At 39.4% G+C, this 27,487-nt stretch overlaps 3 protein-coding genes and 2 long non-coding RNA genes across 11 annotated transcripts in view; 2 read left to right on the top strand and 3 right to left on the bottom strand.

The window, feature by feature from the left end:
• Positions 1-7,563: 7,563 nt before the first annotated feature.
• Positions 7,564-27,487, top strand: part of LOC124337859 — a 639,313-nt gene continuing 619,389 nt past the window's right edge. Inside the window, exon 1 of the long non-coding RNA XR_006917545.1 lies at positions 7,564-7,583. This is a non-coding gene — a long non-coding RNA (uncharacterized LOC124337859). The remainder of the gene's footprint in view (positions 7,584-27,487) is intronic.
• Positions 9,614-10,833, bottom strand: LOC124337585. The gene is made up of 3 exons (XR_006917433.1): positions 10,771-10,833; positions 9,749-10,013; positions 9,614-9,686 (listed from the first exon to the last, which is right to left on the bottom strand). It is a non-coding gene; the product is annotated as an uncharacterized LOC124337585 (long non-coding RNA).
• On the top strand, positions 13,292-15,726 carry LOC124334763. 2 transcript variants are annotated; one of them, XM_046789079.1, is made up of 6 exons: positions 13,292-13,911; positions 13,973-14,048; positions 14,111-14,227; positions 14,298-14,416; positions 14,480-14,813; positions 14,897-15,726. In XM_046789079.1, the coding sequence occupies exons 1-6, from the start codon at positions 13,474-13,476 to the stop codon at positions 15,307-15,309; spliced, it is 1,497 nt and encodes a 498-aa protein (XP_046645035.1). In that variant the 5' UTR covers positions 13,292-13,473; the 3' UTR covers positions 15,310-15,726. The 2 variants fall into 2 exon arrangements, with proteins under 2 accessions (XP_046645035.1, XP_046645034.1); XM_046789078.1 differs by having other exon boundaries at positions 14,876-15,726.
• Positions 16,033-20,009, bottom strand: LOC124335998 (patatin-like phospholipase domain-containing protein 2). 5 transcript variants are annotated; one of them, XM_046789527.1, is made up of 13 exons: positions 19,734-20,009; positions 19,585-19,676; positions 19,185-19,300; positions 18,967-19,086; positions 18,748-18,907; positions 18,649-18,680; positions 18,498-18,578; positions 18,265-18,426; positions 18,011-18,186; positions 17,644-17,934; positions 17,085-17,202; positions 16,625-17,025; positions 16,033-16,554 (listed from the first exon to the last, which is right to left on the bottom strand). In XM_046789527.1, exons 1-10 carry the CDS (start codon positions 19,802-19,804, stop codon positions 17,838-17,840), a joined length of 1,107 nt encoding a protein of 368 aa, XP_046645483.1. In that variant the 5' UTR covers positions 19,805-20,009; the 3' UTR covers positions 16,033-16,554; positions 16,625-17,025; positions 17,085-17,202; positions 17,644-17,837. The 5 variants fall into 5 exon arrangements, with proteins under 5 accessions (XP_046645483.1, XP_046645491.1, XP_046645473.1 ...); XM_046789535.1 differs by having other exon boundaries at positions 16,625-17,022; XM_046789517.1 differs by having other exon boundaries at positions 16,625-17,017.
• LOC124332247 (toll-like receptor Tollo) lies at positions 21,299-26,977 on the bottom strand. 2 transcript variants are annotated; one of them, XM_046788871.1, is made up of 7 exons: positions 25,908-26,977; positions 25,747-25,829; positions 25,024-25,623; positions 23,202-24,259; positions 22,392-22,875; positions 22,224-22,327; positions 21,299-22,147 (listed from the first exon to the last, which is right to left on the bottom strand). In XM_046788871.1, the coding sequence occupies exons 1-7, from the start codon at positions 26,357-26,359 to the stop codon at positions 21,848-21,850; spliced, it is 3,081 nt and encodes a 1,026-aa protein (XP_046644827.1). In that variant the 5' UTR covers positions 26,360-26,977; the 3' UTR covers positions 21,299-21,847. The 2 variants fall into 2 exon arrangements, with proteins under 2 accessions (XP_046644827.1, XP_046644826.1); XM_046788870.1 differs by having other exon boundaries at positions 25,747-26,976.

Genomic DNA, 27,487 nt, shown 5'->3' with positions numbered 1-27,487 from the left:
TTAAACCATTCCACACGGGTAATCGCATCTCATCAGCATGTATATCGACGCTCGAGTTCGGGGATGGAAGTGGGGCGACGCGTCCAAAAAATCTTTTGCCGCATCATCACACAGACGACGAGATCGAATATCGCTCAAATATTTTTTTTTCCCATTTTCTTCAAATCGCTCAGGTGTTGAGTTGAAAAACAATTGATTCATCGCCAGACTTTTCTCCCGTTCCGTTTGCCAAACGGTTTTTTACTTCCCGATCGGGACAACAACAAAAACTACACTGCGAAAAAACCCGTCAAAGGAACGCTGAGAAGTGGATGGAAAATGGTTCTCACCGCATGATGTCGACTGAGGGATGGATAGAAGAAGAAAAAAAAAAGAGTCATCGGTGCCCACCTAATATCAACGGGGTTTTTCTAATTTCCCTTTTTGTGTGTGTGTGTGTCGGCAATCTCCGAAAAAGTCACAACGGCGCTGACTCTGGTGACTGTGGAAAGGTTGGCTGAACATGATCTCTCGACTCTATAATCATCTGGTCGGCGGGGGGTCGCTTTCATAGACATTTATTCAATGCGCCGTTCTTTTCAAATGCATAAACGATAAGAGAGAGAGGACCGTGTACGGTTTTTGTGTGTGTGTGTGTGTAATCCGCAACGACGTTCGACGTCGACTTCACAGTGCGGAGCCCATGGAGTCGTGAATGAGGGCCCTTCTCCAATTACCACTGGCCTAGATGTAATGCCGCTGATGCCTGAAATCGCACAGCAGCAAATAGCGTTTTGTCTGCGGCCCGGTTGTTGTCTCGAGTTTTTTTCCCTTTTCATCATCGTATATACGTAGTGTATTAGTGCTGGGAAATTCTTCCACATCAGAACCATCCAGTCGGGCGCCGTGCGTCGCGTCCAAGACCGGATAAGAGATTTATTATATGATCGTAGTACATACACGGCCGGAGTAAAAGAAATCAAAAGAGAGACCTATGTGGAAAAAGTCGATTTTCTATAGATCCGGGGGGATATAGGACGACGCTGTAAGATGAGACGGTCTCTGTCACAATTGGCCTCTGTCAAACGCTCAGCCTATATTATCTATAGAGATAAAGACATGTCGTATACACATATAGTACTGTTCAGGTTTAAAAGTTGTATCCAGTCATGATCGAAAAGTATGTATAGGAGGAGGAGTCGTATATGGGCGCAGATGTACGTCTCATAGGCTCTCTGATGGTCCGTCATACGGTATATATAATAAAGTGTCTCTTTTGTTTTCTTCTTTTCTTCTGGCGCCGACTCTTGGCGACGGTTAGAGGTTTTTGTGTACAGTTTGGCTCAGCATTTTCCTTTGCAACTGACAAAATGTTTCAACCCCCCCCCCCCCCCTCCCCACACGCGCTGCAGCGACTGACATCGCGACGTCAAATCGCCAAGTCAATGGGCGTCGTTCATGTGAGAATCAAAGTCAATCGCAGAAAATGAGAAAGGAATCAAAAAAACAATAGATCTTCTTCATTCGGTCGGAATAATAATTGTCGTCCTTATAAGTCCATCACGAACTTTTTTTCCCAGCAAGATTTGGGTAAGGTTATCGCGTGCGATGAGTGAGTACGTCTTGATGGGCCACCCCGGTGGATGTGGTTGGGTCGGTTGCGGTGGATCCTCTCGAGTTACCTCGGAAGAGAAGAGAATCATGGTGAATCGTCTGATGGCGGAGCGTCGATAAGGGGAAGCGCACGTACATCTTTGGGCGATGGCGACGGCGGAGGTCCGGTTCAATTCCATTGGGGTGCCCGTAGTTTAGATCGTCGGTCGCCTAGTCTAGTATAGAGGCAGCGCACTGCTGGATGGATGGATACGGTTGGTTATCGGTCGTATCCATCGTCGATATGTGACCCGTATGTGTGTGTGTGTGTGTTCTGGCGACGGCACGCTCCCCACTCGACTCTTGGCCTTTATGGGGTTTTAGGTTGCACTAACAGCAGAAGACGGAAGCCTTATCGAATGACATGTACTTGCACACTTGGTCCTGATTTCTTTTGTTGCATCTCCAATCTCTTGACTCGTTTGATTGGAATTTTATTTTTTTGGAACTTTTGTTTTGTTATTTCTCGGCGCAATTGTCCAAGTTCATTTAATTCGGTTTTTGATTTTAATTTTTTTTTCAAACAGCTGCTCCAGCTGGCAGACATCTTTTTTAATTCTATGGGAAAAACTGTTGAGTTTGTCTGAAGTGGGGAAAGGGGTGTCTGAGCTGCCACCCACGCAAACAAACGCGCCATTAGCTCATTATTCTGATGATGATTATTCATAATGAAATGAGAAAAACGCGCTCCAGGTGCATTTTTTGATTTCCAGCGGAATTACCAAAATCTGTCGGGTGTGTTTTTTTATCAAATGGCGCGGCGTTTAAACAATCGGAATATTTTTATCACAGAAGCGTGCCACTAGCTTCCCCCATCCTATTTCGTTACATCCAACATTTTCATTTCCCTACGCCAAAGAATCGGAACAAAAAAAGAAAACGGGGAAAAGTCGATCAGATTTCACATCTCTCATCCGGCTTCCGAGTTCCCTCACTCTCTCTCTCTCTCCTTTACCTACGTACAATTTAGTTCGATATAGACATCACCGCGCAGCACAGGGATATAGGAGATCCAGTGACACGAGTCGTGCTCCGCTTCTGGCTGGCTTGCGCCTCCCATCATCTTTTCATCGGGCGCCAGTTTTATATTCTCTCTCCTTCTTCTTATTTTTTATCAAATGGGAAATATCTTGGGTGAGTGGGTGGGTGGATGAAGGAAGTTGCATCCTCGGTGTACATTATTGAGTCTTGGCTTTCACGACAATGGACGTCCCCCCCCCCCTTTTACTTCCCCATGAAACATTCTCCCCCCTCCATCCTTTTTTCAAAGATGAGGAGACGTGATGGAGATTTCAACAAGGAGAGAAAAGAAAGAAAAAATCAACACTTTATAAACCTCCTCCTTCCTCCGACGATGAAAAGGGGGGCGCCCAGCGCACGCGGGGCCAATGCTGAGGGAGACGGGCGGATGTGGGAGGAGACGCGTCGTCGTACGTCGCGTACACACAAGAAAAAGGAGAGAGAGGAAAATAAAAGAGTAAAAGGAGACGCGCACCCCCTTGTGTGATCTTCCGCCTCAGCACGGGACAATAAATCATATGTACAATTGAATTTGATAATAGAAAAGAAGGAGAAGACGTCGACGCTACGGCAACCTGTAACCATGGCGTCTTTCCGGTTCATCACCATCAATTCCGTCTGGCACCGTCCTCCTCCATCCTCAATTTTTTCCTTTTTTTTTGTTATTATTATTATTGGCTGCCATGCCAAAGGTTTTTGGTCTGTTTGTCGGAAACACACACTCTGCCCGATATTCGTTTTCGTATTAGTTGGACAGATTTATTAATACTGCAGGACAACATCACTTGAACTTTCTCTTTTTTTTCTTCTTCTTCCACGAAGAGATGCGCATGAATGAGGATATGATTATGTCTAGCAGCAGCAGCAGCCAATCGCTTTCTCGTTTGTTTACCTGAGCTGTGTGTGTGTGTGTGTGTCTGGTCCGTATACATAGGCGTTGCCGGGCATGGATCAACCGATCGTTGATAATGTGGACGCGGGTTGTATATTTAGACTCTCATATCGACAGTTGAGGGCAGAAATATTAATGTTGCACGGATAAAGTGGTTCTCGATTAGATTTAGATGGCCCCTTCCTATTTTTCAGGCGCAGAGAAACACAACTTTTATTAGTCGGCCAATATCAGACACATCCTACCTGTGATTTTCTCTTACGTCACTCGTTCAATTAAAGTAAATGTACTTTTGAGTTTAGAAACGTTATTTGCCAGTTGATTATTGCGATGTCTCCAGCGGATCGGAAATCCAAATAAAATTATTCCGCCCACCCTTTTTGCTCCCCATTTCCGGAAGCGCCAATTCAAGAGTTTGATCTCTTTTGATGCACAAGACTCTCTTATTTTCATTCTTCTTCTTCTTCTACTTCAGAAAAAAAAGTAGGCGTCGCGTCACATCTTGACGGTGGTCCCAGGTGTGCTGCCGAAATAAGAAGCACGTCACGAGACGTCAGCAAAGAAAGAGAGAGGGGGGAAATGGTTAAAAAAAGGAACTCGGAAGTAGGCAGAACCCCCACTCCACCCCCCCCCCCCCCACCCGGTCTCCCTCCTTTTAACGCCCAGCGACGCTCTAGCTGCTGTATTCTTCCTCTCTCTCGGATGCTATTCTATAGACTCGCTTCGACGGGGAGTGTCGGTGTGTACATTGAGTAAAAAAAAAAGGAGTATAGAGAGGGGGGCAACCCCTATACCAGATCCCAGGCACAGCAAATACGAGAACCTGTGCCCCGCCCTCTATCAAACGGAAGAAGAGGTAGACGTTCTTCTCTTATTTCAAATTTTTTTTCTTTTCCATTCCACATTTTTACTTGCATTGTGCATCGGACAAAAGTCAGGAGCGGAAGAAAAGGGGATGTATATCAAAGTTAGATTTATTATATGCTGTTGGTTGTAGTAGTTTATGATAAATCTCTATGGCCATGGCCATATGTACTTATCCGGTAGTTGCGGAGGGCGGATCGAACTTGTCGACTGCCGTGAATGCATCCGCGTTATAAGTATGGGCGTACGTCTGTGTGTATTGTGTTGTACATGTGAATATTTTGCTGCTCACCAGATGAGCGTGGTCAAAAATAAATAACACACGGAACCTAGTATATCGAAATACATATAGATATCGAGGGGGTGGGCAATCGTCATTTGTGTCGGACGACGGATTTGCTCGACTCCGCCCCTACCGTTACGGCAACACGTCAAATCTTCTCTCCTTTTGGGAATAATAGCTCCAGCCCCCCGTGCATCAATAATGCGTTGAAGTCTGCAGCTTTTTCAGAGATGGAAACGTCAAAAGCCAAACAGAGTATACGATGCTGTACGTACGTTTTAAAAAATAATAATAATAACCTACTATGCATGCATATGAACTCAACAGAAGGTTTTTGACGCGCGTTCGGTTTCAGGTTTCATCCAGCAGCGGCGGTTGTGCTGCTGCACCATGGTCTCTTGTTATTTCAACTTTGACGTGTTGGATATTCAGCTAATATTTCTACGCGATGCCCTAACAGGCTTTTATTTTTGTTTGCCTTAAGCTAAGAAATCGTTGACTAATTTGGTTCTTGAAATGTTCTCAAGTTATTTTTGCTTTTGTTCTTTTATCTCAAATTATAGGAAAATGACGGTATGATACTACTGGGATTCATGGCGATCGTCGCATTTTATTAGGAATTCGAAAGCGTGATAGGTTGAACAAACAGCTGCACAGGTTTACGCTTGAGCTCTTTACTGTCATTTGGGCTACAACTGTAGACGTTGCTGTCTGACAACTTGTTCGCGTGACACAAGGTGTATTTGTTTTATTGTCAGGATTCGGATCGTGTCCCGTTGTCAACACTGTCTATTTAACTATGTAATAACTTCTATAGAACACTATAACTTTTCGTAGTTCCTTGTGTAAACAACTGAAGCATCACGCCATATGCACATTGTCAAGGAACACAAGATGAATAGCAACTAAGAGGCGCGACCTGGCGTAAGCTAACATTAGCAATATTTATTTGTCGAGCTATTTGATGTCAAAACAAGTTTCCTACATGAATGTAAACTGGTTTTTAACTTATGTAGTATTATTTCTTTTACTTACAAATCGTAGAAATTTGTGTTGAAGAATTTGGCGACTTTTGAAACGAGCGTAGCGTCAAAGTTGTTTGTTGTTGTGGAGAAGATGACCGATGCGAAGTCATATGTTTAGATAAATGTCATAAATTAGTAAAAGGCCGCCATATATTTTGAGTTTAGAAGTGAGTTGAGTAATTAATGCAAGTTTAATCAAGTCACAGTATTTTCATTACACTGTTTCCAGGAATTAAACAGCGCTGTTCTCCCTTAATTGGGGAACATAATAGTAACCATCCTCAAATCCGCAAATGTAACACCCAATTCGAGTGACATGCTGTACGCATGTATCAGTAATCACCGTGTAATATTCTACTTTATTTGTGAGTGGAGTGTTTCTTCCCTTATTATCTGGTATCTCTCTGTCGTTGGCCGAATTCTTCAACCATAAGGTGGGGAAATCTTCGTACCTCAAAACATCCTTTATAATTAACGATGAAGGCAAGTAAGTTTGTTTTGTTTTTGTATGTTTGGTTAGCGTTTAACTATTTTTTTTTTTCTTTTTGTAAACGAAATGTGCGATTATTTCCGGAACAACTTTTCGTCTGACGAATGAGAAATTTAAACTTGTGTTCCACAGCTGCCCGCTAGATGTCAGTAAATCATTTGTTTTGAAAATAACCCCAACTGCATTAGTTGAGTTGTTGTTGGTTTGTTTGACTGACTAAGGAATCTGTACAATTTAGTAATAATACTTTATACTTTGCTGGTACTTGGTACTATTGGCCACACCACTTTCGGAACCTTGCTACTGCGAGAAAGTTAGCATCTTGGATTGGCCTCGCCCATCCAGCCAGCATCAGCGTGGAGTTGTATACGAATGTACGTACAGTAAATAAGATGTCTCCTCGCACATCCATTAATACTACAAAAAAATTCCTTGTTGATTAAAGAAGTCTAACATCTCGCCAATCTGCAGAAGCGACCAACTCATTGCAGTTCGCTGGTCTTCGGCGTCGTTTCGAAGACACAGGATGAAGGTGGTTCATTTTATTTAACTTGTTTTGTTTTATCAATTTATTGACCATTGATGATTACAAGTGGTTGTTGTAGTTTGTTGGTGTTGAAGGTGAAGTTGTCTTGTCAATTTATCAATACTTTAATAGGTACCGTTAGAATTTGTCCATCAGGGGGTTTAGTATTCGTAGGAATCGTAGCAAAACCACGTCATTTGTTTTAGGGACGCTGTACGGTTTTGTACGCGAGTACGAGTACGACGAATTTCCAACATTTTCCATCATGTTGATAGAAAGATAATTCCATTCAGACTATTTCATGTAAAGTATTAAATATATTAATGCATTGATATGTAAACCTAAAGGTGATTTTGCCTGCCAGCTGTATATCATCATCATGAAACAAATTTGTTCAATATAATAGCACTGTTGAAAGAAGTCACTAGCATGGTGATTTCATTCTGTAGCTACTGCATCTTTTGATAACTAAATCAATCTCTTTCCCTTTAGGTCCCCCAGGCCCCTGGTACTGGCCTGAATGTCTCCCGTTCAGGCCAGTGGCCGGGGACTGGCCTGAATGTCGCTGGCCTGAACGTCACTGGCCTGAATGTCACACATCCGTATTGATTGCCAGGTGAAGTTCAAGCTGTTGAATGATGGTGTTTGCTGCTCAATGTGTAAATGGTGAAAGGTGTGCGTGATGAGTAAGAAAAAGCTGCTATTGTCCCTGGTGTTGGTGAACTTACAGCAGTTGTCTCACATTCTACCTCGTAAGAGTCTACCCGTAATATTACGACACAATACTTTACTGACGAGTTGGACCACTTCAGACCGCTGTGACACACCTTTAGTCACTCACCCATGCCCACGTACCCGACAATTCACTAATTTTCGTAGATTATTTACAAATAATCTTCTAGCTTTAAACTCTGACTTCAAACCTCCAAACCTCCTTTAAATTTCCAACTTACTTAATTTTTTATGAATCGAAATATTTCCTTTAGATTCAACATGACTGTTTGATGTCAAAGTAATTGGAAGTTGGAACCCTAACTCAAGCACAGATAACCATTGCTGCTGCCTTACAGCCACAGGCAGGAAAATGATTTTTGAACTTACAGAGATTTGAAAGTTTTATTATTTGTATTATAGCCCCCATACTTTCTGTAAATAATTACATTTTGATGTTGAAAAAGTTAACAAAAGTCTGAAATAGCTAACTAAATCATTTGTATGTTGTGTCATAGGGAAAGCTGCTCAAGTAATCCATCCCCACTTGATTCATTTCGTGCCAGCTTGTGAAAGGCGCGAGGAATTCAAATTTAGCTGCTGCGTGCTGTCTGCAAGCAAGCAATCCAATTGGCGGTTGCTAGGTGGCGCCAGTGTCTTCAGGGACCAAGGGACCGGACCTTGTTCCTTGACGCAGCAGAAGTGGAATGCCGATTGTGACGTTTCTCATGATGAAAATGACAAAATGTAAAGGTATTTTTTCTTAATTTCTTAGGGTTACTTAATGTTAAATTTCGATGTGTAAATTGAAAGGTGATTTCAATACCACTTTGTCAAGTAATCTAACTCCGAAGCCTGTCCATTTTGCCAAAGTGTCGTGCTCGTGTGTCTTGCTGCCTGCACCCAGTCGTACGTCTCGTGCCATGCAAAAGCAAAAGTAATTATTTTTATCCAATTTCCCACTAAAGTACTTTGTTAACATGACTAGAGATCAATTTGCAGTTTGATGCTAACCAACTATGACTTCCTTTGTAAAATTTGAGATATCGGAGAGATCTGTTGGGCTGCATAGTTTTGTCCCACTCCTGGTATTGTTTTGTCATAAAAAGTCCTGTGTAATTGTGCACACACTGTCTTCCCCCGATGGTAATTTTTAAATTTTCTTAAATAGGTCCGCTGTTGGTTACCTTGTTGCAGCCAGGTGGTGAAAGATGTGATGGAGACTAATTTAACTGTTGTATGCAGTGTGTGGTTCCAGTGTTATCCAGAAGTAGCTGTGCTGGCGGTATCCTGAGACCTGAACTAGCCTCAAGCAGCCTGAAGTTGCCTTTGATATCCGGGTCGCTGACTTTATTTTTTTTTTGTTTGCATTTGTGTATTTTGCTCTGTCAATGTTATCCTGTGTTTGAAATCTGTTCTCATTCGTGTTTTTTTTTTTTGCTCTACCACTGATTTCCTGTGTTGCAGTCTTGAACTGGTTTCACTGTCGTCTTTGGCGTTTTTATTGTGCAGTATACGATTGAGGCAACCTTATCTATGTCAGGTTTGACTCGGTCGACAACTGCTAGATTAATTTCCGGTTTTCTGCACCAACAAAATAATAACGGCACATGCTATTATCGCGGTTGGGAAAGTCACAGGCCCCCCCTCCCTGGGGGTCATAAAACATATATGCGGTAGTGTTTATAAAAAATAAAAAATATATATGAAATAGATTTTTTAATTTTCTAAATAAAAAATCACGGGACAAACGAACATCGCCAATTTTTATCGAAAAAGACTTTAGATAATATAATATGGTGGTGTTTTTATAAAGCGGGAAAATTTAATAAAAATTTGGACAGGAAGTTAGTTTAATTATTTTGAAATGCAGATTGTAAAATTTTATAATTTGTGTAGGAAAACAGAACAAAGCAGTTTGATTTCATATTTTATTTATTAACAATATTGATATTGGTCATATACATGCGAAGTGCGAACACGTTGAAAGGATAGTTGATCGAATCATAAGTGAAAACTACTTCATAGTCAAATTAATCTTTCTCCAAAAATACATATTATTCTCATTGCTTTTTTTCCATTCGACCAGACGAATAACCAACGGCCGGCATGCTGTTTACTTAGGGAAAAGGGACAACAGATATGCATTTTGCCCAAGCCTATAATTTACCAGTCTTGAATTTCAACAGCCTCTTTTCGGCTTCACCAATGGATCAAGTCTGGAACGGCGGCGTACGATTGAACTGAAACGAGAACAGAGATTTAGTTACCAGTCAATAATTAAATAATATTCATCCCGCATTACCTTAACGTGTGTACAGGTGGCAAGAAACGAGACGACACATCGACAAAAGGCAGCCGATAGAACATGGCCGACAGCAACCAGGCAACATCGTATTTTGCACAACAGCTCAACGCTGCAAGAACACCAACAAAGGCAAATAACACATGTCTGCACAAGCTTCATTTCAAGACATCTCGACTGGAAAATGACTGCAAAACCACTGCTCACATTATGAACGCTGCATCAACACCATTGGCAGCTCCAACATCAAACTAACCAAGAAATCCTATAAATCAAAGGAAAACAATGAAAATGAACCAATTACGTTTTCAAATACAAAAAATTCTGTTTAATATAAAAACAAAATACAATTCTATTGAGCAAACCTTTTCACAAAAGCTAGCAACATGAAGTTGTTGTAGAATGTCATCTAAATCAAGAATTCAATGTCTAACTCAATTTCTAAGAAAACACATGTGTAGCACACACAATTTTTACGTAGACTCAAATTTAGGCAAAAAGCTAACCCACCCGAGTTTTCTAACAAGTTAAGTGCATGTCTGTAAAAACTCTTTGCATAATTCAACTGGAAGTTTGGCAAAAGTCTAGTTAAGTGACCTAAATTCACACTACCACATCACACCTACAGCTAATACCATGCCAATACAGCAGAACAGCAGACGAAAAATGGCAAGTTGTTGTTTGTACCAGTGAATAAAATTTTCTAATAGAATTTTAAAATGTATGAAAAGAAAACTGAATTGAAATAGTTTAAAAACACTTGCAAAAGTTATTTGATGCAAAACTGTCAATAACTCAATAGCCTGCAACACAGTTACATGCAATGTAATATAGTGTGATGTGGTAGTGTGAATTTAGGTCACTAAACTAGACTTTTACCACTCAATTACTATTTGAAACAAAATCAAAAAATTTTAATTCAGAAAGAAAGTCTTGAATAAAAAAGTTAAGCAACATAATTACTAACATAACCACACAAAAAGTTCCATTTTATAAAATTAAAGAATAAAAGATGGAATTACCATGTCTGTGATCAAAAATGTCACGTAAGAAAGTACTCAGCAATGACTAAGTTCAACCATAGACTACAAAGGAATACTACCTATGAATAAAGCCCCCACTACAGTGTTGCACGATAGAATTAAACAAATCGCGCAACACTGTTGTGAGGGCTCTTTTCATACGGAAAAAGGTGTCACATAAAATTTATTTTTTCTACACCCGAATTTGTAAGTAAAATTAAGTAAAAATTCAAGGGACACGGGGAAGGGCTATATAAAATTATAGTATAAAATCTAAAAATCCATATGAATTACATGTACCCGAAAATGCGTGTGTGTGAAGCACGTAATCGGTAGGGAAAAGGAAAATGACCGATATCCACTGAAAACGGTCCCACCTGACCTCTACCGGCATGCAGAAGCATCGCTTCGGACGATTCCTCTCGGGCTTATGGAGCCGATCGCCGTCTTTACTTCGTAGTCTATGGTTCAACCTTCTCGGACAGCGTTTCAACAGCAAAAGATGGCAAAATATCTACGTGAATAAAAGTCTAACGTCTCAGCACTTTGACAGTTTGATGACCCACCCCCCCAAAATCACTTTAGAAACCAACACACTAGAGCTGAATAGTTCAATCCCTAAACACACTGAAATGTTTAGCCACCTAGTGACAGCCCCACGGACGACTAGAGTCGGACGGAAAATAAACCAAATATTCGTCATCTCCGTGAAATACATTTAGTAGATTAAAAAAAAAGCAATTATCGAAAAATTAACGAGTGAGCTTTCTTGGTGGAATAGTTATCGTCAGTCATCACCAAAAAGTTATTGCACATAACGGCCGATACATTTTTACAGGGATGTGCAAAGTAACTGAAACCAACTAATTTGACAGCTGAAAATGATCAAAGGCTTATAATAAAACCACTCGAAAAAAAGGGCCTGATTTAGAGATTATTACACAGACAGAGTTTAAAGCTAAAAGATTATTAGTAAATAAATAAGTGACTTGTCGGGTACCTGGGCATGGGTGAGTGACTAAAGGTGTGTCACAGCGGTCTGAAGTGGTCCAACTCGTCAGTAAAGTATTACTGTGTCGTAATATTGCGGGTTAGACTCTTACGAGGTAGAATGTGAGACAACTGTAGGTTAACCAACACCAGGGACAATAGGAGCTTTTTCTTACTCATCAAGCACACCTTTCACCATTGAGCAGCAAACACCATCATTCAACTGCTTGAACTTCACCTGGCAATCAATACCTAAAGGGAAAAAAGATTGATTTAGTTTTCAAAAGATGAAGTAGCTATAGAATGAAATCAGCATGCTGACTTCTTTCAACGGTGCTTGAACAAATTTTTTCATCATTTTCAGCAATCAAAAATTCTTAACACTTATTTTAGAATTAGTTGAAATGAAAATGATGTAATGAAATCCAAAGCCAATTAAAGATTTAGTGAAAGAATCCTTCAACATCTTTAGTTTGGTATAACATAGTTAACATTGCTATAAAGTTTTCCGGTACGAGACGACATACCGGCAGGGACAGCGATTTCACGGCCACATGAACATATCTTCATGATGGAAAAGTTAGAAATTCGCCAGTTGGGCAGTTTCACTATTGTAACAGAATAGGTAGGCTATATGCCGCTATGGCTATCAGTGACGGCCATCTTTAATTTGCAAATGTTGCAAAATCTAGCCTTAATCTATCTAATTTATCATTTGTGTTGCAGATAAATAAATAAGATTAAATAAATTCGAAATGTGAAAAGCATATCACACAAATATGTGCTTGATGATTTTATTGTTTTTTAAAATTTGATTGCTATGGTGTTAAGTTTGGCGATTTAGTTGTTGGCAGTTGGCAACATAACTTTCATTGTGTCAGGACACTGTTACGTTTTTTTTTCAACGCATAATATCAAATTGATATTATAATAAGGACAAACACATAACAAATTCTAAAAAATAAATCTGCCAAGCAATCATGAAAAGAAGCTAACATCAAAACACCGAACATAGAACGATGTGGTATGCTTTCACCTTATTTCAAAATAGCTTCAGCATAAACATTTTCTTAATTGATTCTAAAGTTAGCAAAACTTACATATTTTACAAACTGAAATCACAGACAAAGACCACTGTCTTCTTTATCTATGCTGTTTCAAAATTACTAATGAGGGACAAAATCACAGATTTCTCATGTTGCAACACACTGACAGGAGTAAAGTTGAAGTAAGCAGTCCCTCAAAATGATTTTGATAAAAGAAATCTATACTAAAAACTAAAAATGACTTTTCTATGTTCATGATGGGAAAGTTATTATTATTAAGTTAGCAATTCGCCCTACTGACTGTACAAAAAACTCGTACAACGTCGACTCACTAACTCATCACTGACAACCATCTTTAATTGGCAAACGTTGCAAAATGTAGCCTTAAATCCTTAATCTATATAATTTTAATAAATTAGATTAAATAAATTCGAAATGTGAAAAAAAATCATCAAATCAAATATGTGCCTTATGATTTGAATTTTTGTTGATATTTGATTGCTTTTGTGTTAAGTTTGGCGATTTGCAATGGCAAGTTGGCAACATAACTTTCGTTTTGCCCATGTTGTTTACTGAATGGAGGACACGTTGACGGGTTTTGAATACATATATTTAGAAACTTAAGAGCATTTACTATATAGTATGCATGCAGATAAGAAGTTTCTAGATGGCATTTGAAATGATTAATATCCTTGATCCAGTCCACTGTTACTTTGCTTTCAGTGAAGGGAGAAGTACTTGTCTTACAAGTGGCTGTGGCGTAGCCATTAAAGGAAAGAACATTACCAATCTAAAATATCATTTGAGGGAAAAACACTCAATGGAATATGTTACCATGTTGTCTAAATGTAATGAAAGAGACAATAAGATTCAAAAGTTTTTCGAATTCAATGACAAAATTGGAAAAAGCAAGTGCAAAATCTGTGGGTTTTTTTTCAAAGGAAATAAATCCGTGGGTTTGAAAATCCATTTGAAAAAACACCTTAAAGAGAAGCATGGGTTAAATGCTGTTGAGTCCACCCCAGAACTTGGAAATTCTTCAGCACAGGTAGAAAATGCCAATTCGCCAGAGCAATCAAATTCGATTCAACCAAAACCTGCTAAAGTATTATAGCTTTAAATTAATTTCACATTATAATTTCATATGTTCTGCTTTTTGCTTTCAGACATCAAAAAAGAGACAAAAACAAACTGCAACTAATAATGTTGCATCACCACTGTTAAAAGAACCTTTTAAGGAAGGTATGCCCAATTTTTAGCAGATCCAGTTGAGGGTATCTTTCACTGTTCAAATTGATTTTCAGGATGGAAACGCGAGATTGTCTATCGTACGAATTCTAATACAAAAATACTTTGTGATGTCTACTACCATTCACCAGAAGGAAAAAAACTTCGGTCAGGACCAGAGATATCAAACCATTGTAAGTACATATAAAACTAATTTCATTTACATTTTACATTTTAATTCACCAGAAAATTGTATTCTGTTAGTGAATGAAATAAGCAGCAGACTTACAATAGAACATTTTACGTTCTGTAGAAATCTCATTGGGGTTGGTACCCACCAGGAGATTGTGCGTAAGGCTAATCCAAAATCATACAGACTTTCGGTAATTATCAGGAATGCGCGTCATTTAGTTGATCTACTATTACAATATTTTTTTTCTTTTAAGAATGCCAAAACAGCGAAACTCTCTGTTGATACGAAGAAGAAATTTCGAGCTCAAACAAGTAAACTTCGACGAAACGCCAATAAGAAAAAAGCGCTCAAGGCCCACGAAGAAAAACGGCGGCGTAAATTTAAAAAGGACCAAGCACTTAGGATCCGCCAAGAAAAACTTCAGAAGAATCTCCACAAACTTGGAGTAGACTTGAAAGAAACAACTCTGCCTCTGGACCTACCTCTTACTGCACCAATTTACCTTCCACTTGGTACTACTCTCGTCTTATCAGATATCTCATCGATAAAAATTGAGTATTCTAACACCTGCGCTACAGTGGAACACGGTAAAAATTCTAGAATACGCCTACCCTTCCAACACTGATGTCACATTTGAAAATTCGAATAGATGCTTCGAGGATTAATTGTCATGCTTCGAGGGTTAATTGTCGTCCAGTTAGTCCAACCATCACAGCAGCTGCTGCAGCTGCTGCTGTCTCTGCTCTTCGCATTGGAGGGTCTAACATCGAGGAGCAGCACAATAACTATTCAGCTCCTGCTGTTTACAGTCGCTCAGAATCGGCGTCATGTTCTTTGTCACTCGCCAGCCAAACCGCTATAGTTCAATCCGTAGAAGAACCAAAGACAGATTTTCAAAATCTTACACGGTCTTTCCACTCTCAATCTCAACCCAAACGCCCAAATAGTTTCCTTGAACATTTGGAATTAATCACAAATGGAAAACCTGTTTCTTTGCAACCGGTCAAAAGAGTTTATGCTGCACCCTGTCCAGTTACAGAAACAAACCGTTTCTACTCCTCCAACTGTAGTTCAATTGACTAAGACATCTCCAATACGCATTTTCATAAAACGACAAGATGAACTAATAATATCATCCCCGCCTAATTCGCCAACATTGTTGACTTCCTCGGGGCATAATTTTTCTTTAGTAAGCTTTCAGTCTTCCCTTCAACGTGTTATTGCTGTGTACTTATATTTAAATGTTGTTTCATTCTTGCACGCGATTTCATTTACTTGAGATTTAGACTAACCTTGAGATAAAACAAACAGGAAAAGGATTTTTACGGCAAAATTGAAGCTTTTGAAGATTAATAACAGCACAAGTAAAAAGTAATTATTATATGTTTTGGGATGTTCTGAGCAGTTGTTTTAGTTACCATTTGCTTCGCTGTGGAACTAAGAAATCAATTGAATAATACATTTGTGTGATAAATAAAATAAACTTTGGTCTGGTTTTAATCCCATCTGTCGAGAACGCCTTAATTTTTTAGCAAAATAACAAACCTACTTTAAGGGCTAAAACAACAAAAATTCATACCTTGAACTGGAATACGTAGGGGTATATTCCAAGCATGGATTGGATGAGACCGGACAACAAATATTTCTCTGTTGATATAAAACGAGGTTAATATCATCACCCACTTTAAGCTAATCGACAATTACAGAAAGGGATGCAGTAACCTTTGTTTTATGAATTTCATAGGCCAAACTTTTAGTATAGTATGTCCGATGATGTCCGATGACTAGCAAATTACTAGTAGCATCTAAAAGGAAGTTTTGTTTATTCTCGATTAACAAAATATTGCAGCACATCAAAATCAATGAAAAATTAATCGTGCTTAAACAACGAAATTACGGAAACCATTATAAGGTCCCAAACACATCTTGATTATTTATGCTAAGAACAAAGACCAAAGTTTCAATTAAAGTGAACTTGGGAAGTTAAAAAACAAACGGTAAGCAGACTTATTGAGAAGCACATGACTTACTGTCAGATCAAAGAGATGTAAAATGTTGTTGTGTTTCGCCGCCAAGCTATATAGAGCCTCTTTTGATTTTTTTCGGAGAACTTCCCGACTCACTTTCACGGTCGTCCTGACAGTGTTTCGGAAATGTCTCTGAGTTGATGAGTTCCCTTAATTTTGTTGCCGTTTCGGAAAGAAAAGAGCTGGCTAAAGGCTGTTGTTCCAGTCTTAGTCGTGAGGAGTACACATCCAATTCTGCTAATTGTTGTTTTAGTTTTGTGGACCAGTTGACTGGAGAGGACATGGGTGGTGACTTAATTGACTGTTCAAAATAGAAAATGTGGAATGAAAAAAATTCAGCAAAAAATATCAACCCACAAGATATGACTTACATTCATAATGCAAGGAGCCATACAGATTTTGTTATGCCAATTACTGAGGGATTCAATACACCATAAGTTATCCTGAGTTATGTTTTTAGGGACTGGGCCCAATCCACTGCCTACTCGCACTAAATCTCTCTTTCCATTTGGAAACACCACCATCATGTTATTTGTGTCACTTCTGAGAAGAAATTCACTTTTTTCAGGATTTCTAAGGCTTTGCTGCTTTGTTATTCCTTGAAGAACCAAAACATCACCACATTCTATTATGGGTGCAGAGCTATTGAAGGGAGTAAAATATTGAATACAGAATTCTTCGCGCTGAACAGAACCTTCATAACATGAAGGATCAACTAAAATGCAGATTCCATGAAGGGTATTTCTACGGGTTATTTTTGGCTCCTAGACTCCTCACATGTAGCCAATGTTAACTATAATAATCCAATCTTAAACTATAATTATTACTTACTTGAACAACACAGCTAACAACAGCATACATATTACTGACAGGTTTTTGAATTCCTTCAATGAGAGTAACAAATTTACAATTATCCAAATTGGCCATCCTTAGTCGTATTCAAATGATTCTGCGAGTCAGAATGAGAATAATAGTTAACGCTAGAAGATGAAAAAAAAACAAATGGGGAATAATGAAAAGATTCACTGCTGTCATTATAAAGACTACCTCTTCTTTGTCACCACAATTCAAGACTGAATATTCAACATGGCCGCATGGCGCCATCCATGCGCCATCATCACTTACATTTTTTACTTTTCAAGGTTCTTAATCATCGATTACTTTATTTCCAAGAAAATCACCGCTCTTTGTAAGAATAACTACATTTCAAAAACAAGAAATACTAACAAAACGTTATTTTAAACATTTTTAGCATGGATCATACACAAACTGAAAAAACTTACTCTGGTTACAGAAGTATAGCTGATAAATGTTTAAATTTAACAATCGATTATATTTTTTTAGAACATATACATTCAAAATTCTTATAAAACGGCGTTAAAACTACTACAATCAAAGTTAGCTGAGAGCGGCTGAGAGTTTGAGATAAAGGAGGCAGCACACAAAACCCAAAAAATTGCATCAAGTGTTAATGAGAGCACATTTGCTAGTATTCTATAAGCGACAACGAAGTATATTAGTTTTAAACCCAATCAAACGAAAAATGAAATAGCTGGCTGCTAAAATGAAGGCAGAATGCTTTAACTAATAAGAGGTTCTTTTCATAAACGCCGAGATGAAATCTACGAATTCTTTCAAGTTTGCCCCTACTGTTGAGATTGTCGAAGCATTTTCAGCAAACCTAGAGCATGAATAAACGATTTCTTAAAATTGCACATTATATATTGAATTGGATTCAATATAGAGTTAGATCTCACCTGATTAAAATACCGAAGGCAACATCAATTGGTATGATGTAGGGGACGCTTAAAAATGTCAATAGCCGCATTTTCGGGTGTTGTAAAATCCTGTTCATCAGTCCTTGGTTGGCTTGTGTAACGGCGCTCACCAGGGTCATAGTGACCACTTCTGATAAACCACCAACTTTCAGCATCTATAATTTAAGAGATTGGAATCAGCGATAACACAAGAAAGAAAAGAAATGAAAAGAAACTAAGAAGAAAAAACTCACCTTCTTCAAGATATCACACTCCAGACAATTGATAATATTGGTAAGATCACTGCTCACGACGGGGTACATTGAAAAAACACACTGGTTACACACGACCAGATTGTTTCGCTGAAGAAACAACCGGGCATCGTCGAAACCCTGCTGGCAAGTCTTTAATAGAGTCTGCGTTCAATCAAAGGTTAAATATTAATTGGCAACGCATATTCAAACAATAACAATTGCTATGTTAAAACCTCCGGGTCGGGGGGAAACATGCACAGAGCAAGTCGTTGCGCGTTGGTCCAGGACAATTCAACTTTTAAATTGGCGATTTTCTATAACAGAATAAAATAGAATAATGACATAAGGTCAGGCACATAAACATATAACGTTTGCAACGCTCACGTAAATTGATGTCGGGTTGGTTTTATCTTGGGCTAGATGGTAAAACACAAAAATTAATTTCTCAAATTATTTTCGAACGAATTAATTGAAAAAAATTACGGCATATGTGTGAGTCGCCGCTAAAGAAAGATACAGTTATCGTGCTTTCATCAAGGACAAAAAGATTGTTGCTTAAACCGCCATCCATGTAGTGAACCTCGCGGAACTTCGGAGGAATCAAACCAAAGAAAAACGGGAGATAGCAACTGCATGTTAGAGCCTAGAATAAAAATTTGGGTTAATGTGATGATTAATAAGATGGTTTTGTTTAAAACAAACCTGGATTAGTTCGTCTCTGCTGTCAAAGTTCTTTAGAATGATATTTCCACCGTCATATACCCGTGTCACAGAGATGTGAATCTTTCCATTCACTCTCACATGGGCATCGCTAGGAAGATACTGTTAATAATCACACGAAATTTAGCAAAGTTTCCTACGCCACACACGATGTAATCTAATTCATTGGTTGAATCCAACAACTCATTTTGAAATCTTACCTCTTCAAGTCCCTGTCTTATAAGATCGTTCATGTATGGGGCGAAAGGTCGAAAAGGTCCGAACAATCGGCTGCGAGCTAACTCAGCGATTTTGAGAATATGATCCGTGATTTTTTCTTCGTTGTAATAAGAAAAAGAAATAAATAAGTCTATTCTCTATAGTTTGTGAAGTAAAAAAATTCGAATATCCATAGTTTGACGAAGTGGCTAACATATTATAGGCTACTGTGGTTTCTTATTATTCCTAATTTAAAGAATTAGTCGCGAGTGCTAAATTTAACTAAAACGTTAAAAATTTCCATTATTATGTTCCCGGTGGAAGTTAGTCATTTCGATAGCACACAAAGCTTATTTGGTCGCAATATAATGGAGAATTTTAAGTTGAAATTTGTTGTTTTACCTATTGATATGTTGCACAAAAGAGCCACAGCAGGGATGACTCCCGACGAAGCCCCTGCCACTTTTTTCAGATGCAAATCTGCCGGTCCATGTCTACACATATAAATTACAAATAACTAAATAACAACATGAAATAAATTAGCAGCTTACTTTCTTAAGCACTCCACCACGCCAAGATGATACATAACCATGAACCCGCAACCGTTGAACGAAATATTCATTTTTTGATCTTGAGTAACTGTCTAGAAGACGATCGAAGAGGGAATGTATATCCAACGCTGCGACTATGATGACACAGCAGGATTTTTTACGCGCAGACAAAGTCGTTGTTGTTTCGTCTTCTGAGAAATCTTATCATGCTGATGTCACTTCCCTTCTGCTATCAGTTTTTCTGGTCATATATCCTGTTACATAAGTCCTCTGGGGGTTACCAAATATCAATATTCATGAACCAGTGTATTTATTTTTAACCTAAAAATAGAATGGGCACATCAATAACAACACTTATCTAACAAGTATATTAAGTCATGTGAGTCATTCTGAAGACATCACAAGAAACAGTATGTATAAGATTGATTTAAGGATTTTTACCTCTATTACCTCAATAACAGCAACCGTATTACATTGTTACTTGAGTCTTCAATTCATCAAAGTGAATGGTTACATAATCAAACTAAATCAATCTATCTAGTTAAATGGGTTCATAGTATTAATGTATCTTCTAAAGTCTAAACAAACACAACATGGTAAAGTTCCCTATAAGTTCCCCTCCCTTCCATTTAACTTGTCTTCCAAATAACTAAAAACATATAAGAATACCTTAATGAAAAGACATTTTACATGAAAACAAGTGCTACAAAAAAAACAAACATGTGATCCAATTTTTTGTGAAAGCAGAAATGATTAGAATTAGACTAAAGGAGATAAGGATTAAGAAAACATCCGATAGCAGTGACACCTTACGGCTACGATGAAATTCATATTAACGACATCTAGGTGTGCTTTTTGTCCTTCCAGTTTGAATTTTTTTTTTTTTTTTTTAGTGGAACACATAAATAACAAAGATAACAGTTGAACAACAAAAAAATTATGAGTAACGCGAAATGAAAATGTGAAAACACAAAAGTGTACATAGTAACATCAATTCAAGAAGTACGACCCAAATTTATCAAGAATTTTCTTGCATTGCATAATGTGCAACGTGCATTTCAGTAAATGAAAAAAAAAACAACACAACGACTGAATTTCAGCATAAAGTCACTAACGCACATAGTTCAAGGTTATCACACAACACCAGTACTAACCAGAGGAGATTTCACAACTGATAAAATGAGAGTTAAGACTTCATACGTACCGTAAATAAAAATGTTTCGCTATAGTTTGCTCCGCATTTTTATCTAGGATTATTTGCACAAAGAGGTGTGCTGGGACGTACGAAGTTTACTTAACGTTGGCCTCTTCTTTTTCTCGGCGATTGAATCTCAACAATCAGCTTTTAGTACATTCCTTGGTAAATAACAACCTGGATCAAAATAACATTATCAAACATGTTATCCACACTGCCACGATAGAAAAAGAGGATGGCAAAGATTATTAACAACGTCGAAGTGACGCAATGCAAGGGAAAGTAATAAAGAAAGTAAGAATAAAGAAAGTAATAAAATGTGAAACGAAAAATCTAGAACAATTAGTCTAAAATTAAAATTGTTCAAAACTTGAATGAAATAAGTATTATTTATTCGCATTCAATAGACGTTGGTAGCTTAGCATAAAATGTATACACTTATCTGAGCATTATAACGACATTCACAAATCAGGTACTACAGTAAAAAATGTGATGTACGCGTTTACACTGGCGGGAATTTTAAATAGTATGGCTCGTCTAATCTCTCTGTAAAGCACAGCTTATTTTTCCACTGATGTATGAAGTACTAACGAAGTGAAATAGTTAATAAATGAATCCCATAGGTATTCAAATCAACATGTGATATCACGAACTTAAAAATGTTAAATCATTAAAAGAATCGTAACATATATTTTGATCTAATGCGCATACCAAAAGATACACCTTATAAATTGGCTCTTGACAACGTTTTTAGCGACGAGAATTCGATGAAAATTCGACGAGTAGAATAACGATGAAAAAAGGTATAAATACGTAGTTATACCTGTTGTTAATCTTAGTATCGTACGTATATGTATCAGAATGTCCGTCGTACCAGGATGGACATAACGAGGGGGAAGCAAAATAATCCTCTCCACATTCAGGTGCTCGCAGAAAGCGTGACTACGGGGTTAGAATCACGGTTACGTGCCGTCAACACTTGACGGAGCCGCAGCCAAAATAGTTTCTGCCCTTCCTGGTCACTCCGCCAGGCCAGATAAGTCCTCGTACTCATCAAATATCTCAGTCCGGCATTCTGCTGTTGCTTGGGCACATCCTCTAGAAGGATAAGGACCAAGGCGTCACGTCGCTCTGACTCGAGCAAACGGTGCTGCGATAAATGCAGCTCGAACTGACACCATTTGCTTTCGACGTAACCACGAGACAGAACAATAATCACCTACAAAAACACAAAGACAACAAACCATTACAAATTTGATTCGCCTAAGCGATGCAGTGTTAGTTGCAAGGCATACCTTGCGACTTTTGGCAATGTTCTCGATAATATTCTCCGTAATTCGCTGGCCAACCGTGAAATCTCGATCGTGGATGCACAGGCGAAACGGCTTGACTACACAATCTAGAAATGAGAAAGATCAGCACACAAGCCATATGAAATATCTTTGAAATTGTGACGAAAATACCTCCTGAATCTGAGGGGTCCGACGACTCCAACTGGGGCACTAAATGAGTATAGACCCAGGAGCGATCCTGTTCGTTGAACGAGATGAAAGCGTCAAACTCGAACTCTTTGTCGCCGTCGTCCGTTTTCGCCCCCAAGCCATCATTTGGTATGGTGAGTTGGTTTCGGGCATCAAACCATTTCCTCTGTCCTTTTTTACGTCTAAAATAACAACTTGCGACAGCTGCCAAGAAAATTAGAACAACTATCATGGCACCCACGACCGACGACACAATAGCGACCGTGTCCGTATTCTCGTCAGGATTGGGCTCGACTGTAGATGGGATGATTTCACTCTTGCATTCAAATTCTTCCTCTGACATGAGTGGGATCTGTTTGATGACAAATGGTTCGGTAGATGTGTCGGTGCAGGTGTAAGCACCTTCTATGTTCCAATTTAAAACGGTTGTGTTGGTAGAATTAGCCAGTCGTAGCAAATCAAGAGTCTGAAACGTCAATTAAAGAACTCGAGTGAAAATAACTGTACAAGAAAGAAAGACTCGTTCGTCAACATCGCGGAACATTTCAACTCGACATAGCCAGCTCGTTATTAGTGACAAGTAACTTGTGAAACGGTCTGACAAGAACTGATGCTCATTCTCAGCGTGCAAGTTTAGTAATAATCATAACGAGCTGCCTATCAAGTTCTACTATTAGGTTTAAGAGATGCAAAATAGTGAACTACTGTATCCGAAAAAATAATGAGTCGCCAGCAGTAAGGAGAAATAATTGGGGAGTTTTTTTTTTGTTTTAGTAACATGTGAAATATTACTTGACAGTTGCAGATGAGAGCGTTATCGCTCAAATCGATGGCTGCTACCCGGGAGAATTCCTCGTACGTTTGGTTAGGTAGAAACTGAATTTTGTTGTTGGAGACGGCGATGGCAGCATAGTGGGGCATGTAGGCCGTTGTACCAAATTCCCAGGTGTGGAGTTGATTTCCGTTCAAATGCAAAGCAGACAGTTGGCTAAGATTAGCCACCAAATTGGGGGTGAACTGGTTAATGCTGTTTTTACTCAGGAAGAGCATGGACAGATTTTTCATCCCGCGAAATGGCTGGTAATTGTAATCAATTTCTGCTGGGAAATCCAACGAGCAATGGTCCAAGAAAAGCATGAGGGTGTTCGTGAGGCCGACAGAGAATTGTGGCGGTAGCGTGCTGATGGAGTTCTCACCGAGATCGAGTACCACAAGTTTCGTCAGAGAAGAGAAGAAACGGGAAGGGATTTCGGAGAGTCCTGAATTACGCATTTGCAAGTACCAGAGATTGTTGAGCCCCTGAAAGGCATCAGCCGATAGGTTTTTCGAGTTGATACTCATTGAATTCATATCCAACCACTGCAGATTCGTCATTCCGGCAAAGTTGTCTTTGGACATGGTAAACAATCCGCTCATTTGTGGATTTTGCCGGACGCTTAATAGCTGAAGCGATTGCGGAAAAGTGTAAGGGGCCACCTGTGTCAGTTGATTCTTGCCCATGTAGAGATAGATCAGTTTAGGCATATTCTGGAAAGCTGTTTCGTTGACGACGGAGATGCTGCAGGATTCGAGAATGAGGGTTGTCAAGTTGTCAAACTCAATGGAAGGCCACACATTTTCGGAGAGGAGGAAATAAAAATTGATTGACAAATTAATCTGCACCAGTGAACGTGATATGTTCTGCAGCATCGCCAGCGGTACTTTCTGGACGAAACGGTTGTTGCCAAGACCCAGTTTAAAGATGGAAGGAGGTAAACTCGGGGCTTTCATCTCGTGCGAGAAGATGGACACCAATTTGGGATTGTTGTAAAAGTCGACGTGCTTCAAAGAGGACAATGGCTCGAATGCATCTTGTTTGTTCATCCGATAGAAGAGACAAAATGAAAATAAAGAGCAAATAGAGTTAGGTTATGAAATGACGCATCGCTGTTGAAAACAGTAGCACTATGTCATATAGTTCAAAGCTAATTCACCAGCCGACTGTCATCGTCAATCTAAAATATAATTAAAAGCTGGGATAACAAAGAGATTCGCCCACGAAAGTCAACTTCGAGAAGATTGCCATGAATTCAATAAAACTCGTGTTCAAATTGTCTGCTGGAATAGTTCATTATAAAGGATAGTCGTCTTATGTAATCGAATGAATAATCAGTACTACGAACCTAATATCTATCTTCTTGCAGCCTACACCGGAGAACAACGGGTCACTTTCAATTTATGCAATTATCTCCCATCGATCGTTCACGTGTCAGTCGGTTTTCCAACCAATCACGTCTCTCCCAACTCATTCGATGGGCGATTTCTAATACTAATATGTACACTAGACCCGGGATGGTGTTATCAGAAGTTCGCAACGAGTTTGCCTACGCTTAAAGTGTCCAAGAGACTATCTCGTCATGTTACTTTATCTAAGTCAAAAGAGTGAAATTGTTGCCATGGCATTGGAGACGACTTGACGGTCAAGGCGCCCGCTACACTATCTGAACAAGGAGAACAGGAGATGTCAATTCCACATCAAGCGATCAATGCTGCAATGACGCACTTGCTGTCGCCTTTTCCGTTACTCATACAAGGGGCAGTTGAATTATTCTAGAATTAAATCATAGGGTATTACCTTGATGGATGAAAGCGAGTCCGCACGATTTAAGACTGAGCTCCATGATGGGCGACTCACGCAGCTGCCAAAAGGCGTACTGATTGAGAGATCTCAGAGGATTCTCTGATAAATCAAGGAAATGAAGATCAGGCAGGGCACACGTTTCCTCGTCGCCGGGCGTAGTCTTGAACATTTCCGTCAAGTTGATCAGATTAGCTTTTAGCGAGAGCATTTCCAGCCCGTCCAACCCGTCAAACACTTGCCAATTCAGCGTGCTGATCGAACTGTGTTCGATGTAAAGAGAGTGGAGGCTGGTGACGCCGTCAAAAGCGCCAAGTTCGATGGTGACCAGCTGAGCATTACTGTCAAATTTTATAGTGACGACGTCCAGCTGTCGAAAGTCTCCACTTGCCAGAGTCTCGACGTTCGTATTATTCATCTCGAAAATGGAGAGCGCAACTTGTCGTGGCAAGTCGGACGGAATTTTGGTCATGGTACTGTCGTTGCATATGAGATAGCCTGGCGGATCATCTTCTAGGACGACTGGCACGATGTAACAGCCGGACGGTAGATCGATGTCGGAAGCGTCAAATTCCGTCGGATACGAGTTAGACGGATCTAATTTTGTCAAAGTGTAACTTATTAGATCAATATAGATATACATAAAACATCTCGTTAGTAGTACGCAACAACAAACATCCACTTTAATAAATAGCAAAGTACATAAAGAGTTTTCATTACCGTAGGTTTCGAATTGGAAGATATCCGAACCATCCGCATGGGTGGCGGTAGGTACTAGCAATTCCGCGAAACTGACATCTTCTCTGTCAGTAGACGGGGAGAATTCATAGAGATTACGGCCAGTTGTCTGTGATTCCTTTTTTGACAATAAAGGAGCTAACTTTAACAGTCGACGAAACGAACTTTCTTCTTCTTCATCATCTTCTTGTTCGTTTGACCCTTCAAACTCAGCGTCGTCCGTCTGGGAGGAGGAGATTTCGGGCAGGACAACAAAACCGTAAGGGCTGTTGTTAGTGCCATGCGATAAAGCCTCCGGACTTGAAGAGGCGATATCCGATGAAGTCAAGTAAGGCAAAGCCGATGGAACTCGCATTAATCCGTCTGGCCCTACCCACGCCGGAATCCTCCCCGCTTCTATATCATGAAATTCATTCCCTTTGTAGCGTAATTGGATGGACGGCGAAGAGCAGTCTAGGCTATTCTTGTCCTTCTCAGCCCTCCTTCCGGTCCCGGCTGCTCTGTTCCATTGGCAAGTTGGAGAGAGAGTCGCCGAAGAGAACACGACTAGGCATCCAACGGCGGCTATGATGAAGAAAAACGTCACCAAATTCATGATGCGGATAATTCTATTGCGCGCACTTTTTGTTCATCCACCATGAGATAAAAAAAAGATGTCCGGTCTAGCAAGTTGTCCAGCACAGCAGGGGAAACATGATGGGCTGCTGTTACTTGGATTCCTGTGACTTCAGTGAACTTCTTGCTCTTATCAGTGAAACCAACCGAATAAGTCGCACTTTTCAGACGCTCAATTTTTCAGCTCAGCCTTCAAGATTGAGAGTCTAAATCCCTTTTTATTGAGAGACAGACAAAAACAAATCCCTTGTTTTCAAGGCAATAAAAAAAGGGGCGGGGAAAACGAGAATGAACCGGAACGATCGGGAAAAACCGGAGACGTTTGCCACTTTCAAACTGTTGTGCGAGGAAGGAAGTAAAGAAACTGATCCTAAACAAAATTAAAGGTCACGAGTGCGAAAGCAAATCAATTGGAAATGATGAGAAAACTCTGATGTTGTTCTCAACGTTATTGATGCACGAAGCGCTGGAGCGAACAGACGAGAGAACACGCACAATGAGCCTGGTGAAATCCTACAGCTGGTGTCCATGTGTGCTATCAAGGTCTAGACACACTGAGTTATGTGCATTTTGTTTTTTTGGCTTCTTTCTCTCACCACCCACTAAAACAAACTCACTCACCCATGGAAACCGTCAAAGTCTACGATTATTCCTTCTTGTCGCCCATTCGTGATCGTGATTGATAAGAGCAGGTGCAGGCAGGATATTGAAACAAAAACAAGTCGAGTCTCCTGATAATGACCGATGGAAAAAATAAAAACAGCAAAAATCACTTGGTTGGAAAAACAACAAGAAACAGTAAAACGAAACAAATTCATGCAAAACGATAAGAAAATTATCTTGACTAGAATCAAAACGAAAAAGATGCGAAATGTTTTGCCAAAACAATTTTGAAGTTGTTGACAAGCACAACTGTCTAGTCGTCAAGCAGCAAAGGTTACATAAATTTCAGATCAAAGTACTTTTGAAGAGAAACATAATACATATGGAATATATAAACTGAGCAAACAACTTACTTACGTGGTACTCTGATAAGCTGAAAACGGAAAGTTGTAAACACCAGAATAGTCCTGCATCGCATGTATACTTGAAAACGTTCGCAGGCATA

Source organism: Daphnia pulicaria, chromosome 1 (assembly GCF_021234035.1).
Source record: "Daphnia pulicaria isolate SC F1-1A chromosome 1, SC_F0-13Bv2, whole genome shotgun sequence".
NCBI lineage: Eukaryota > Metazoa > Arthropoda > Branchiopoda > Diplostraca > Daphniidae > Daphnia > Daphnia pulicaria.
This window is presented reverse-complemented; position numbering and strand designations above follow the sequence as displayed.

What these genes read in the sequence shown, in the direction of transcription:
- LOC124334763 (XM_046789078.1), top strand. Translation starts at nt 13,474, where the DNA reads ATGGCATTTGAAATGATTAATATCCTTGATCCAGTCCACTGTTACTTT. An exon ending in AAAAGAACCTTTTAAGGAAG is followed by an intron (nt 14,049 to 14,110) that starts GTATGCCCAATT and finishes ATTGATTTTCAG; the next exon opens with GATGGAAACGCGAGATTGTC. An exon ending in CAAAATCATACAGACTTTCG is followed by an intron (nt 14,417 to 14,479) that starts GTAATTATCAGG and finishes TTTTCTTTTAAG; the next exon opens with AATGCCAAAACAGCGAAACT.
- LOC124335998 (XM_046789527.1), bottom strand. Translation starts at nt 19,804, where the DNA reads ATGAATATTTCGTTCAACGGTTGCGGGTTCATGGTTATGTATCATCTT. An exon ending in GTGGTGGAGTGCTTAAGAAA is followed by an intron (nt 19,677 to 19,733) that starts GTAAGCTGCTAA and finishes TTATATGTGTAG; the next exon opens with ACATGGACCGGCAGATTTGC. An exon ending in CCAACCCGACATCAATTTAC is followed by an intron (nt 18,579 to 18,648) that starts GTGAGCGTTGCA and finishes ATTCTGTTATAG; the next exon opens with AAAATCGCCAATTTAAAAGT.
- LOC124332247 (XM_046788870.1), bottom strand. Translation starts at nt 26,359, where the DNA reads ATGAATTTGGTGACGTTTTTCTTCATCATAGCCGCCGTTGGATGCCTA. An exon ending in ACTCGCTTTCATCCATCAAG is followed by an intron (nt 24,260 to 25,023) that starts GTAATACCCTAT and finishes TGAACAAACAAG; the next exon opens with ATGCATTCGAGCCATTGTCC. An exon ending in GGACCCCTCAGATTCAGGAG is followed by an intron (nt 22,328 to 22,391) that starts GTATTTTCGTCA and finishes TCTCATTTCTAG; the next exon opens with ATTGTGTAGTCAAGCCGTTT.